The 13,983-nt window shown below is 39.9% G+C and overlaps 1 protein-coding gene across 2 annotated transcripts in view; it reads right to left on the bottom strand.

The window, feature by feature from the left end:
• Positions 1 to 926: 926 nt before the first annotated feature.
• The window catches only part of LHFPL3 (LHFPL tetraspan subfamily member 3), a 666,875-nt gene continuing 653,818 nt past the window's right edge, over positions 927 to 13,983 (bottom strand). For both annotated transcript variants that reach the window (XM_053927230.2, XM_024558032.4), the window contains one exon: positions 927 to 3,289. Coding sequence is in view for 1 of the 2 variants with exons in the window: in XM_024558032.4 (XP_024413800.3) it covers positions 3,261 to 3,289 (29 nt within the window). In the remaining variant the exon portion in view is untranslated. The remainder of the gene's footprint in view (positions 3,290 to 13,983) is intronic.

The raw sequence follows: 13,983 nt of genomic DNA, 5'->3' as shown, positions 1-13,983 counted from the left end.
ATCCTTGATCAAAAATGTTACTCTAATTATTTTCAGCATTTTGAGAGCAGAGACTGTGCTTTCTGTTTTTTTTTCTTCCTCCAATGACTTGCATATAGTAGAAAGGAAAGGAATTAGCACTCATTGAATATCTCCTACTCGTCAAGCACTGTAACACCACTGTAATTTATATTTTCAAAACCTCTATGGGGCCAAGGATTTATTATTATTTATATCCATTTTATAGTTGAGGACACTGAGATTTAGAGTTGTTCACACTCATATAGTAAATGAAGGATCTGGCACTGTAATCCACCTAGACAACACACATTCAGTATGAGCTATTGTAAAAGGGTTGCTCATGTCTGAAGAACAGGTGGCTGTTTTCCATTTGCAAAGTAAAGACTAAACAATTAATTCAATATTTCAGGTCAAGTTTTACTTGAATAGTCAGGTTTTTTACTTATCAATTTTATTCTGATGAGTATATGAAGATTTAGCCTGAGGTTTGTTTATATTTGGCTAAAAGAGGCTTTGGAGATGTTAATCATACTTTCTATATGAAGGTCCTTTTTATCTAATAAATGTCTGCTGGTGACATATTATGGCATGTGACAGCAAGGAGATGTTTTGGGGATAGTTATTTCAGTCAAATCATCACCTGTGGGTGATCACTTTGTTAAATTATATAAATGTCTAATTATGGGGTTGTACACTTGAAACTAATATGATATTGTACTTCGACTATAATTGAATGAGAAAGAGAAAAAAATGACAAATTTGGTAAAAAAAAAAAAAAAAAAGAAAAATCATCACCTGTACCTGTATCACTGGACAAAGACAAACACTGAATGCACCAAATGTGTACCACACAACCAAGCAATCTTTAAAATAACAAAATCTTATTTTTATTTTTTACAGAAATTCAGGTGTTCCAACAAATTTCTTTACATTTTTTGGACCTTAAAAAATTACACACAACTTTTGGACACAATACAACATAACAGAATGAGAAAGGGAGTCACTTAATTTTTTTAAAAAGATAAAAACATATTTCTTATACTTAACATTTAGTGATTTATATATGTATTACCTATGTACAAATGGTATATCATCAATGATTCATCTTTAGAGCACTGTGGTATGCTAAATTACACTTAGGTTTTATGGAAAAAACTTTTAAAAAACATTTTTATATGGTTATAAAACACTTTTTCAATTTTGTAAACACCACTATTAGTGATGTAAAACTCCCAATGGAATCTGTAATTTACATGGATTAGAGAAACCCAATACCTTCTATTTTTATTGCAGATAAAGTAGAGAGTACCTCCCTTTAAATAAAAGATGAATTCTTGAAAAGTTGTGTGTAATTAAATTTAGTAAGTAGGGTTATTTGAATGCAGTGGGAGAGCTAACATTTAAAGCAAAAAATAACTCCTAGAATGGCTACTTTAGAGAAATTATTCCCTAAATTTAGTTCTTTAGAAAATCCATGTCTTTGTGAATTGGGCTTCACTGATTTGAGCATACCTGTAACATACTTTTAGCCATTTGAAACATAATCTCATTTTTGGTGAAAAGATGGTTACTGCCAGAAATACTGGGGTCCGGCACAAATAATGCCCCCTTTTTATTACAAAATCATAAGTATATAATTCTTTAACCTAACAATATCACACTCAAGCACACCATATGATATTTTAGGTGAAATCTTCAAATTGCTGTCCATCTCATGTGAGACATTCACGTACTGTACTAACCATGCTCAAGCAGGCGTTACTTCTGCCGGACCCTGTATTTGGCAAAAATAGGAGCGTGGCCCTAACAGAGAGAAGGTAGGAGAGAGCAACTGTGATCTGTATTACATCTTGTATTATCTTATCTTAATTTGGAGTCAAAAATGAAGGCATGTTTTCTGCTCAGGTATGGACATGGTTTGGCTTACACTGATTATTCCTGTGTGTACCTTTTAGCTTGTGATCATTCTCAAGCAATTGGCTACTTCAATAGTAAATATTTTTCTGTTGTGGTATATTGTCAGCATTTGTGGTGAGGATGATGGTGGGTGGGGGAGAAACCTGGGAGCAAAAGGTTGTTGAAGACAACTGATCAGTTGTAGCTACCTTCAGATGCCAACCAACTAGAAATAATTGAACATTTTTGAAGCCATTGTTAGTAAACAAAAGGCAATTTATTTCTACCAAGTTTCTTTGACCTGTATAAGTATATATTCATTTATTTCTAAGGCTAATAAATTATTATTTATTTATTTAGTACCACTTACTATCATTTAGAAATAGTTTTAATGAAATGATTTTTTTTAAAAAACAAAAATGAGTGCTTGTCAGTAAGGGAAAGAAAGAATACAATTTCTCATGATATGTATGGCAAAGAAATAGGAAGGAAAAGAAGAGATATTTCATATGCCTATTTATAAAGTATATTAAATTCTTATGCATATACTAGGGAGAATTAGAAAAAGTATTTATTTGATAGCAGCCTGTATATTACATGTGAGCATCTATATTTTTCAGAATTCCTTGATGCTGTTTCCTGAGAGAACTCGGGAACCTATGATGTAAAGATGTACTTCCTGTAATATACAGCTTGATGGAGTAATAGTATACCTCAGAAACACTTTCTCAGTGATAACTTGTACAGACTTTAAACTGAACACACACTTGGTAAAAACTTTGTGTTACATCTCTTAACTGAGTGATTGTAACTAATTACACATGAAATAAATGAACAGCAGAGATGGGAGAACCGAAGATAATGGCTCCTATGAAGATATTCAGAGGCATTTTCTAATACACTTCCTCAATAAATGATGCTTGATTAGCCTCTTGGCTACTGAGATAAAAATATGTTAGGATCGATTGCCTTTTTTAAAATAATGTTGAAAAATTAAAGCTTTTTGTTTTCAGTTTGATTAAAAAAGGACAGTTTACAAACCTCAGTACATATATATTTTACATGTTAATTCTAACACATTTATATTCCTCTTCCTTGAAATATTTCCTGAATGTGATTTCTTATGAATGTAATTTCTTGTGAATGTTATCTGATCTTATACAATGATAGTTTCCAATGAGCTGGTGTTTTATCCATAATCACATTTCTTTCTAGAAAATCACTCCCATCTCTGCAGATCTAGATTTGACAAGTGGATGTTTCACTCTTGTTCATATCCATCGCTGTACTCTGGTCTCTCCCAAGTGTCTTCCTTCTTGATGTTGATGTACAAAAGCTGTTTATTCGATTTGTTTAGCTTGTGCTCATTCTAGAGAATATTGGCTTAGCAGAACTGCAAAAAGTGGGAGGTGGGAGATGGGGAAGAAAAAGAGAAATGAAAGAAAAAATGCATCATTTTTAAGCAAGACTTTTGTGCGTGTTTATCACAGAAAACCCATACCAACAAATGTTTCAAATGCCCTTGTCATCAAAGAAGCCAGAAGGGTTTTTGTTCCATTAAACAAACAGTCTTCTGGCAAGGCCCCCCCACGACCCAGACATACATATTTCTTAATTTGGGTAAAAGTTAGAGGCTACTTTGAAGGAGCAAGGAAGAATGCAAAACTATCCCAAGCATCGTCAATATTTTTTTGCCTGATACAGAAAATATCTCATTTGAGTGTTTTCCTTTCTCCTCCACGTTTTATTTATTTATTATATAATAAACGTTATAACAGCTAGGAAAGAAATGATTATAAAGATGAATCATTCACAGTCCAATCACCTTGAGACACCAGCTGTTTTCTTTCCATTCCTTATCTAAATATGAACTTATTTTATTAGTTGGAATCATAGTATAGATGACACTTTTAACATTATATTGAAAACAATTTTCTACATTTCCACTCTAAGCATCATTAGCATCAATTTTTAATGGCTGCATAATATTCCATTCCATGCTCAATATTCCATTCTCCACTATTTTACCATGGTCAGATATGTAGGTAAGTTTCATTTTTTATTATTGTCAATAATAAATATCTTTGCATATAAAGCTCTATTTGTTCTTTTACATTCTTTATTTAAGACTATTCTCAGGGGCTAGCTGCTCTTCCTTTTCTTCAACATATTAAGGACTATGCCTGTATTGATATAACTAGACTGACTCCATTCTCTGGATAATTTTCATAGACTTTGGCACTACTCGTCAGGGCTTAAGGGTACCCTTAAATATTGTGAAGATGGGTGAATGCACTTAGCTGGCCAGATTTGATCTGAAAGAAAATGGCTTATTGGGTTTTGCATCACAGAGAACTTAGAAGCACAAATAATATTAAAATAATTGGCCCATTATTCAGTTATAGTCCTCGTTCCATATCACAGGACAAGATTATGGTGTCTGAATGAGTGTTAGAGAATCCTCTGCAAGATTCTGTTGTTGTTCCCAGTATTTATGCCCTTGTTTTTCAATACACTTTAAAAAATCTTATGCACATTATGATTTTAATGAACTCTTAGTGAGAGAACTGTTACTTTAATGTACCCAGACCACACAGGGGAAAACTGAAATATGATCATGTCATAATGATGATTAGTCTGTAATGATTTTCTGAGGTTGAATCATCCCAGCAGAAGCCCTGGGGAACAGAATCTCTCTTCAGATGTTGTTAAAAGCAACATAAGCCATCCACAGATTTTACACAGTGCTATGGGAGTTTCTGAACCTTGATTGGTCTCACCAAGGTGCTCTTGCTAGATGGAATCCAAAGTTGAGTTTGTGGGTCCAAAATTTCACTATTCTAGCATTCTTTACTCTGGATATTTTTAAATTTAAAATCCACAGAGCTGAATGTCTGTTTTTTCCAGCTAGATCCATGAAAGATGCTAGCTGATGTGGAGAGAGAAGGGAATGGGGTTGTAAATATATCAAGGAGAATAGGGAAATGGGTGTTGAAAAGTGGTTATGCATATGGAAGGGAAGGTAGTGTATGGAAGTTCCCAGGGCTATATGGGTGTGATACCAGGGGAGAGGGAGGTGAAGAGGTAGTCACCATTTTCTTGAGTTCTCAAATAAATATACTGATTTCATGATAGAAAAGCCTTCTTTGGTGTAAACCATTTGTTGGTATCTAGGACTGGAGACTCCCTCTTTCTCTTTCTCCAGCTCTAAGCCCGCTGATTTGGCTTTATGATATCCCATTGGGCTGGAAAGAGAGAAAATAGGGGTGGGAGACATTTAGAGCAGCACCCAGAGCAATGACACCCAAGCTTAGGGGGAGGAGAAGCGAGTTTCCTGCAAGGTAGGCATCTCCCTTGCAGGAAAGGAACATCTGTGACCAGTCTCACAGAGGTTCCTATTTACACACCACCGTTTGGGCCCACAGCCCAGGGACTGACCAAGACAGGTCATTTATCACCAACCCTTCTTGGATCTGCTCTAGTCTTGGGTCACCTGTAGCCTCCCTGTGGTTAAATCCCTTACTGGATCCCCCACTGTAATCTCACCATTGATTACTCAACATTTTCTACTTTTTAAAAAAATTTAAATCATTTTTTATTTTACAATTACAGTTCACATATGTTATTATATCAGTTTCAGGTGTACACCCAGTGATTAGACATTATGTAACTTACTAAGTGATCATCTTGATAAATCTAGTACCCATCTGACACCACACATAGTTATCAGAATATTATTGACTATATTCCCTATGCTGTACTTTATATCCCCATGACTATACTGTAACAACTGATTTGTACTTCTTAATCCCCTCACCTTTTTCCCCATCCCCCCAATCTTCCTCCCATTTGGCAACTGTCAAAATGTTCTCTACGGCTGTTTCTATGGCTATTTTGGCAACTATTTTGACAACTGTCACAATGTTCTCTATGTCTGTTTCTGCTCTGCTTGTTTGTTTACTTTGTTTTTTTAAAGATTTATTTGCTGATGGATTTTTATTTATTGCCATTTTATTTCATATTTTTGATCTTATTTCCCTCTTCTTCTTAAAGAAAATCCTTTAACATTATGTAATACTGGTTTAGTGGTGATGAATTCCTTTAGCTTTTCTTTATCTGGGAAACTATCTGTCCTTTGATTCTAAATGATAGCTTTGCTGGGTAGAGTAATCTTGGTCCTTGCTTTTCATGACTTTGAATATTTCTTGCCAATTCCTCTGGCCTGCAAAATTTCTGTTGAGAAATCATATGACTGCCTTATGGGAGTTCCCTTGTAGGTAACTAACTGCCTTTCTCTTGCTGCTTTTAAGATTCTCTCTTTGTCTTTAACCTTTTGCATTTTAATTGTGATGTGTCTTGGTGTGAGTCTCTTTGGGTTCTTCTTGTTTGAGTCTTCCTATGTTTCCTGGACTTGTATGTCTATTTATTTCACCAGATTAGGGAAGTTTTCTGTCATTATTTTTTTCAAATAGGTTTTGAAATTCTTGCTCTCTCTCTTCTTCCAGCACCCCCATTATGTGAATGTAGGTACGTGTAAAGTTCCAGAGTCTCCTTAACACTACTTTCTTTCTTTTTGGATTCTTTTTTCTTTTTGCTGTGCTGATTGAGTGTTTTTTGCTTCCTTATATTTTAAATCACTGATTTGATTCTTGGCTTTATCTACTCTGTTGAATCCCTGCAAGTTATTCTTTATTTCAGTTAGTGTATCCTTCATTTCTGACTGGTTCTTCTTTATCATTTCCATGTCCTTTTTAAAAATCCTCACCCAAGGGTATGTTTATTGATTTTAGAGAGAGAGGAAGGGATAGAGAGAGAGAGAGAGAGAGAGAGAGAGAGAGAGAGAGAGAGTGAGAGAGAGAGAGACTGTTGTCAAAAAGAAACATCAATCAGTTGCCTCCCATATGTACCCTGACTGGGAATCGAACCTGCAGCATAGGTATGTGTCCTGACTGGGGATCGAGCCTGCAGTCTTTGGTGTATTGATGATGGTCCAACCAACTGAGCCACCTGGACAGGGTTCCATGTCCTTTTTTATGCTGTTGAAATTCTTTCTATGTTCAACTACTCTTCCTCTAAGTTCATTGAATATCTTTATAACAAGTGTTTTGAACTCTGTATCTAGTAGATTGCTTGTCTCTGTTTGTTTAGGTTTTTTTTTTCTGGAATTTTGTTCTGTTCTTTCATTTGGGATATGCTTCTGTGTATTCTCATTTTGGCAGCCTCTCTGTGTTTGTTTCTAGGTATTAGGTAGGGCTGCTATGTGTCCTGAGCTTGGTAGAGTGGCCTAATGTGGTAGGCATCCTCTATAGTCCAGTGGCACAGTCTCCTCAATCACCCATGCTGGGCATTACAGTTGTTTCCTCCACCTCCCCCACCTTGAAGGCTGTGTACACCCTCCTCTTATAATTAAGCCTTGATTGCTGTTGGCATCACAATGGGAGGGATTTACCCCCAGGCCGATCTACTGCAAGGACTGGCTGCAACCATCAACCACCATACAGTATTACTTGTTCAGGGCCTGCTCCACAAAGCAGGACTTAACTTCAGTGGGGCCTGGTGCCTGCTTAGTTTGCTCCTTGAGTGTGTCCTTGTGGAGGTAGTTGGATGGTGTTTTGACATGGTCTGAAGCTGTCCACCTGGTCTACTGGCTCTGGGGCCTCCTGGGAGGTACAGGTTAAAGTCAGCCATGGCTTGTGTTCTGCCTAGGGCCACCCAGCTTGAGCTACCAAGCTATCTACACCTGGCTGCAACTTGTGCTGGGCTTGGAGGTACCCAGGAGAGGTCAACCTGTGAACCACGGCTGGTTGCTGCTAGTGCTGGGCCTGTAGTTACATTGTGAGGGGTATGGGTCACACTGAGGCCAACTGCTGCTTGTTTGAGAGATTTTAGGAAAGCCTGAAGCATGAGCCAAGACAGACCATTAGTACGGAAAAGGCACTAGAAACAGCTTGGGTGGACCCATAATTTTCGTGGGGTGGGGTCTCAGGGAATCACCAGGGTAGGCCAAACAATGTGAGCCAGGATGATGGAGATTCAGATATGGTGCCTTCCTGCTGGCTCTGGGAGAGGAAGATGGCTCATACAAAGAACAATGGCATCCGCTAGCACTTTTGTCTGGGACAAAGCTGCTCCCTCCATCCCCCTAGCACTCTCATTGATGCCAGACACTTCAGTTCCTCCCCATATGTCTTTGGCTCCTTTTGAGCTGCTGCCCCTGCTCAGAGGGAGTACGTCTGAGTAAGTCTATGCATGGGCGCTTCAAGAATAACTGTCTGGGACTCTAGAAGCCCTCTCACTCAGCCTCAATTCCTGCTGGTTTTTATAGCCAAAAGATGTAGGGACCTCTCTTCTCAGCTCTGAAATTTTGGGCTTGGTGGTCTGGTGTGGGTCTCAGACTCCTTGCTCCTCAGGGAAGACCTTGGCAGGTGAGATATCCCTCCCAATTTTTATCTGCCACATGTGGGTGTGGGATCAGCTTGTTCTGCATCTCCTCCCCTCCTTCTAGTCTCAATGTGGCTTCTTTAAATCTCTAGTTGTAAGATTTTTATTCAGGTCATTCTGATGATGGTTGTTCTGGAGTTTAGTTGTAATTTTGATATGATTGTGGGAGGATATGCATACCATGTTTACCCATACTGCCATCTTTACTGGAAGTCCTCAGCCCTTCCCTCTGAAAGCTCTTTTCTTTGTTCAATTGTTAAAATTGGACTACACTACTTATCCATCATATCAGTGTTGGGTAGGGAGTTTAGAAGTGAATTAAAAATAAGCGAGTGGGCTTCCAGTCAAGATGGTGATGTAAGCAGACATGGGTTGCCTCTTCACAATCACATCAAAATTGCAACTAAAATATAGAACAACCATCACTCAGAACTGTCAGAAATTGAGTTGATTGGAAGTCTGACGACTACAGAATTAAAGAAACCACATCCACCCAGACTGGCAGGAGAGGTGTGGGTATGGAACAGGCTGTTTTCACACCCACATGGATAAAAATTTGGGAGGGCTATCTCAGAAGCGAGGAGTCCCAGACCCACACTAGGCCACCCAAGCCCAGGATTCCAGTACCAGGAATATAAGTCCACATAACTTCTGGCTGTGAAAACCAGCAAGGATTAAGTAGGTGGAGGAGGCTGCTGGAGCTCTAAGCAATTCCTCTTGGGGAGCCCACACACGGAGTCAGCCTATTCAGACTTGCTCCCTCTGAGTCCAAAACTGGGATGGCAGCTTGAAGGGCACGGTGGTATACAGAGAGAGATTTAAGTGTTTGGCATCAGGGTGAGCAAAGGCCACTGTCCCTTTGCTGAGCTCTCCTCCCACAGAGCCGATAGGCTGGTGCCATATCTGAGACTCCATCAACCTGGCTAACACTGTGTGACCCACCATGAAAATGCACAGAGGCTCTGTCCCACCCAGTGTATGGGCCCACCCAAGCTGCTTTTCCACAAGGATGGCTGGTCTTGACTCCTAAATCCTATCAGTCAAGCAACAGCTGGCTTCAGTGAGCCTTAGCAGCAGCCAGATTACAGTCACAGCTTGGCTTCATCTAGGAATCTCCAAGCCCAGCATAAGTAGAAGCCATCTCAGATTGCTTTATAGCTCAGGCAGGGTGCCCCAGGTAAAACACAGGTGGGGGCTGAACTTGGCCTGCACCATCTGGGAAACCCCAGGGCCAATGCACCCACTGGACAGCTGCAGAACATGTCAGAGCAATCCCATCCTGCCCCTCCATAGCTGATCCTCCATGGATGGTGAAGGTTGGTGATCAGTGGTCAGTGGTTACAGCTAGTCCTTGTAGCTGATTGGCCTGGGTAAATTCTTCCCATTGATCTGCCAACAGCAACCAAGACTCAACTACAAGAGGAGGGTGTACTCAGCCCACACAAAGGGCACACCTCAAGTACCCAGCTTGGATGATAAGGGAGGCTGTGCCACTGGACCCTACAGGACACCTACGACATTAGGCCACACTACCAAGACAGGGAGTCAAAGTAGTTCTACCTAATACATTAAAACAAGTACAGGGAGGCTGCCAAAATGAGGTAGATAAAGAAACATGGACCACATGAAAGAACAGATCAAACTCCAGAAAAAGAGCTAACTGAAATGGAGATAAGCAACCTATCAGATGCAGAGTTCAAAACACTGGTTATAAAGATGCTCAAGGAACTTAGTGAGGATCTCAGCAGCATAAAAAAAGATCTATTCAGAAAAGAAGGATACTCTAATTGAAATAAAGAACAATTTACAGAGAAACAAAAGTAGAATAGATGAAGCCAAGAATCAAATCAATGATTTGGAACATAAAGAACCAAAAAACAACCATGCAGAACAACAAGAAGAAAAATGAAAAAAAAATGAGGATATTATAAACAGCTTCTGGGACAACTTTAAGAGGTCCATCATTTGCCTCATAAGGGTGCCAGAAGGAGAAGAGGAAGAGCAAGACATTGGAAATGTATCTGAAAAAAGAGTGAAAGAAAACTTCCCTAATTTAGTGAAGGAAATAGACATGTAAGTCCAGGAAACACAGAAAGTCCCATTTATGATGGATGCAAAGAGGTCCACTCCAAGACACATCATTATTAAAAGGCCAAAGGTTAAAGGCAAAGAGAGACTCTTAAAAGCAAGAGAAAAGAAGTTATTTACTGGAAGGTTGCCAGATGGGAGGGGTGAAGGGGAGAATGGGTGAAGAGGTGAGGAGATTAAGAAGTACAAATAGGTAGTTACAGAATAGCCATGAGGATGTAAAGTACAGTATAGGAAATGGAGTAGCCAAAGAACTTATACACATGACCCATGTACATGAATAATGGTGAAGGGATTGCTTGAGGGCGTGGGGGGTGCTGGGTGAAGGGGGGCAAAGAGGGAAAAATTAGGACAACTGTAGTAGCATAATCAATGAAATATAATTTAAAAAAATTACAACTAAAAAAAAATAAGAGAGTGGTGAAGTCAGTGAATTGTCCCTGCACTAGGGTGAGGCCAGTGAGGCACCAGGGTGCAATATTTAAAAAGGTTCTAACTCTCAGGGTTGTGCAAATTTAGGGTGATTTCCTCCTTAAATTTTGTACACTAGGCACCTCATTGGTCTCATCCTAGTCCCAGTCCTACTGGTGAGTACCAGCTGTCATCGCAAAGCCTCCTAGGAATGTTTGGTTGAATTTGAGTTACTTAGACACTGCCACCACTGTGTATTTTTAATTCCTAGTGCGTGACAGCACCATGCAACAGGAACCCTAGGGTATGTGAGAATTCTGCAGACCATGCCAGGCTAAAAATAACCAACACACATTTGTTCCAGTGGTGATCACAACACAAACACTCCCTACACAATATCAGGAAAACACTTTACTGTGGGGAGTAAAATTAGAATGCTATTGCAATGACTTAAATGGCATGTAAAATGAAGAATTTTCCACCTGAAGGCTTGGGAAGGGCTATCCTGCCAAACAAAACCAGGTAAAAAAAGATAAAAGGCAGGGTTTTCCTCTGCAGATGCCACCATCTCTCCTTCAGTCTGATGACTATGAGACACAAAGGTAGTTTGCAGAATTTAGTGGAAACATTAGTGTGGTTACGCTGTGATCTTTGCTTTGTAAAATATTCTACTTTTTTCAAAACTTTTGCTTAACATTTCCCACATACCATGGATGTTGTATAGCTCAGGGGAGGCAATTTAAAAGATGTTTTATTCTCTCAGGTTTGTACAGAGCAGAACTGAATAAAAAGTCATCCAATGATGCTTTGAATCTTTGTTCAGTCAGGTTTGTCCTTGTAACATGTCATGGGCTCCGACTTGCCTATGTTCCATTTCCATGGGGATCTTTGCAAATCCTTTTTGAAGCTGTCATTTGAACCACCGCTCATGACAACAGCATTTGTAATGGCCACATTGTTCTATCTAAATGGTTTGTTGTTGAATTTCCTATGTGTTTGTGGACTTTGAAAGGTCTCCTGTGATCAACTTCTGCTGATTGTTTCTATCTGAGCTATCCAATTAGGTTCCGGAGCCCCTACTGTCAGGATAGCTGGGAGGCAAGGTACTGTTTGAGTGAAAAAAATGTTTGGTGGGAGTATCAGGCTTTTAGCAGAATGGCTTACAGAATCTTTGTTGTGGAAGTGAAATACAGCAGAGAAAGACAAATGCCATATGATTTCACTTATATGTGGAATCTAAAGAACAATATAAACAAACAAAATAGAAACATACTCATAGATACAGAGAGCAGACTGAAATTTGCCAATGGAGAGAGGGGTTGGGAGACTGGATAAAACAGGTGAAAAGATTGACAAGTACAGATTGGTAGTTACAAAATAGTCATGGGATGTAAATAGGACAGCACAGGGGAATACAGTCAATAATATTATAAAAATTATATATGGTGCCAGGCGGGTACTGCAATTATTGGAGGGAACACTTTGTAAAGTATTTAATTGTCTAACTACTATGATGTACACCTGAAACTAATACAAAATAATACTGGATGTAAACTATAATTGAAAAAATATATAAAAATAAATGTGTACAGGAGGAATTCCAGGCCATTTTTTTTCTCATTGGCTATATAGACTTAGTCATTTTATCCCATTCTATTGTTTCAGACTGCATCCGCCTCTAACAGGGCCTTCTGGAACCGCATATCTCTGGGAAATTGAATACAGTGCCCTGGAAATAATATCCCACCATATGTGGCCTTAGGTGCTTTAGACAAGATGTGCCCCGCAGTGGGCATGGCAGGTTAAAGGTGGCTACAGAGTCTTTTCCATTCTTCCCATTGAGAGGTGGGGTCTTTTTTCCCGCCCATCGAATCTGAGTGGTAAGAATAAGAGTAAGAGTAAGAGTGTAGGTGTAACACAGAGGTCTGGTCAGACCACTTGATAGAGGGGAGGGATGCCCAAGAGGGGTCAGGAAGTGCCCAAGGTGGGATTGAATTCAGAACCGAAACTGCTTGACTGACTCCGTAGCCCCAGGGAATGGTAAAGAACTAACATGGCTCATGACATGGCTTGCATAGAGCCTGCACGGGCTGAAAAGATCACAACACACATGTAACAAGGTGACACCCCACTCCAGGCAGAGCCGCTGTGCCCATGTACCTGGCTAACAAAATGTTTTGATAAAGGAAATGCGGGGTAAATGGAGGCAGTCTGGCTTCCTCACCCAGATGTCTGGGCAACTAAGGGAAGCAGTTTCCCATAACCTTGAGAATGGGCTTGATAAGTAGTGTTCTCAAAACCTTGAGACTGGATCTGATAAATTGTTCCCATAGCCTTGAATAGGCTTGTATGCATAGTATGAAGCTCTGTTGCATATCTGCTGGCACCTTGCCAGCTTTGTATTCAGTATTTAAGGGGGTGGGGCCTCCCCGCTGGGTGCTATGCAGGAATACAGGTGACATGCAGTGTAACACGCAGCTTGCAGCGTGTGTGGATTGCTCGCCCTTGAATAAAGGCATGTCAGACATCCCAAGGGCTCCATGAATATTCTTCTGTCTGCCTGAATCTAGAGTGGACTTGCCAGGCCTCAACTGACAGGCTGCAACACAGGAAAAGACCCTCTTTGCTTCCACAGCATGTGGGATTTTGGGCTAGGACTTTAAAAGTGGCAGTTGCACAAAAACTCTCCCTCTTTCCTTCATCCTCACTACCCCTGGTTGGGGACCAGGGGGCCCAAGTGTTCCTATGCTGAGGGGGTCCTGGAGACCACATGGCCAGGCTACAAGCCTCATGTCCCTCCCTGTGCAAAAAGCAGCGGCAGCAGCGCTGGAGACTGACACCACCTGAAGCCAGACTGTGCTGAGAACCTGCCAGGCTGCCTGGATAATTCCTGCTGAAGCCACTTGCATATCGTATTTTTAAATGGGAGAAAGTATTTTTAAATGGGACAAGGGAATTCCAAACATGTCCTTGAACTGAGCTGACAAGAGGTGAAGGGGTTATTTTCTTTTGGGTGTTTTAAAGGGAATAAGCTTTGAGGCAGAAGCCCATTATTTTTCTAAATTGTATAGCTTTTAAATAAATAGCCCTTTTCTTTTTTACCAAATCTCTGCCTCTGGAATTTATGAGTGGTGGGCTGCAGAACCT

Source organism: Desmodus rotundus, chromosome 6 (genome assembly GCF_022682495.2).
Source record: "Desmodus rotundus isolate HL8 chromosome 6, HLdesRot8A.1, whole genome shotgun sequence".
NCBI lineage: Eukaryota > Metazoa > Chordata > Mammalia > Chiroptera > Phyllostomidae > Desmodus > Desmodus rotundus.
This window is presented reverse-complemented; position numbering and strand designations above follow the sequence as displayed.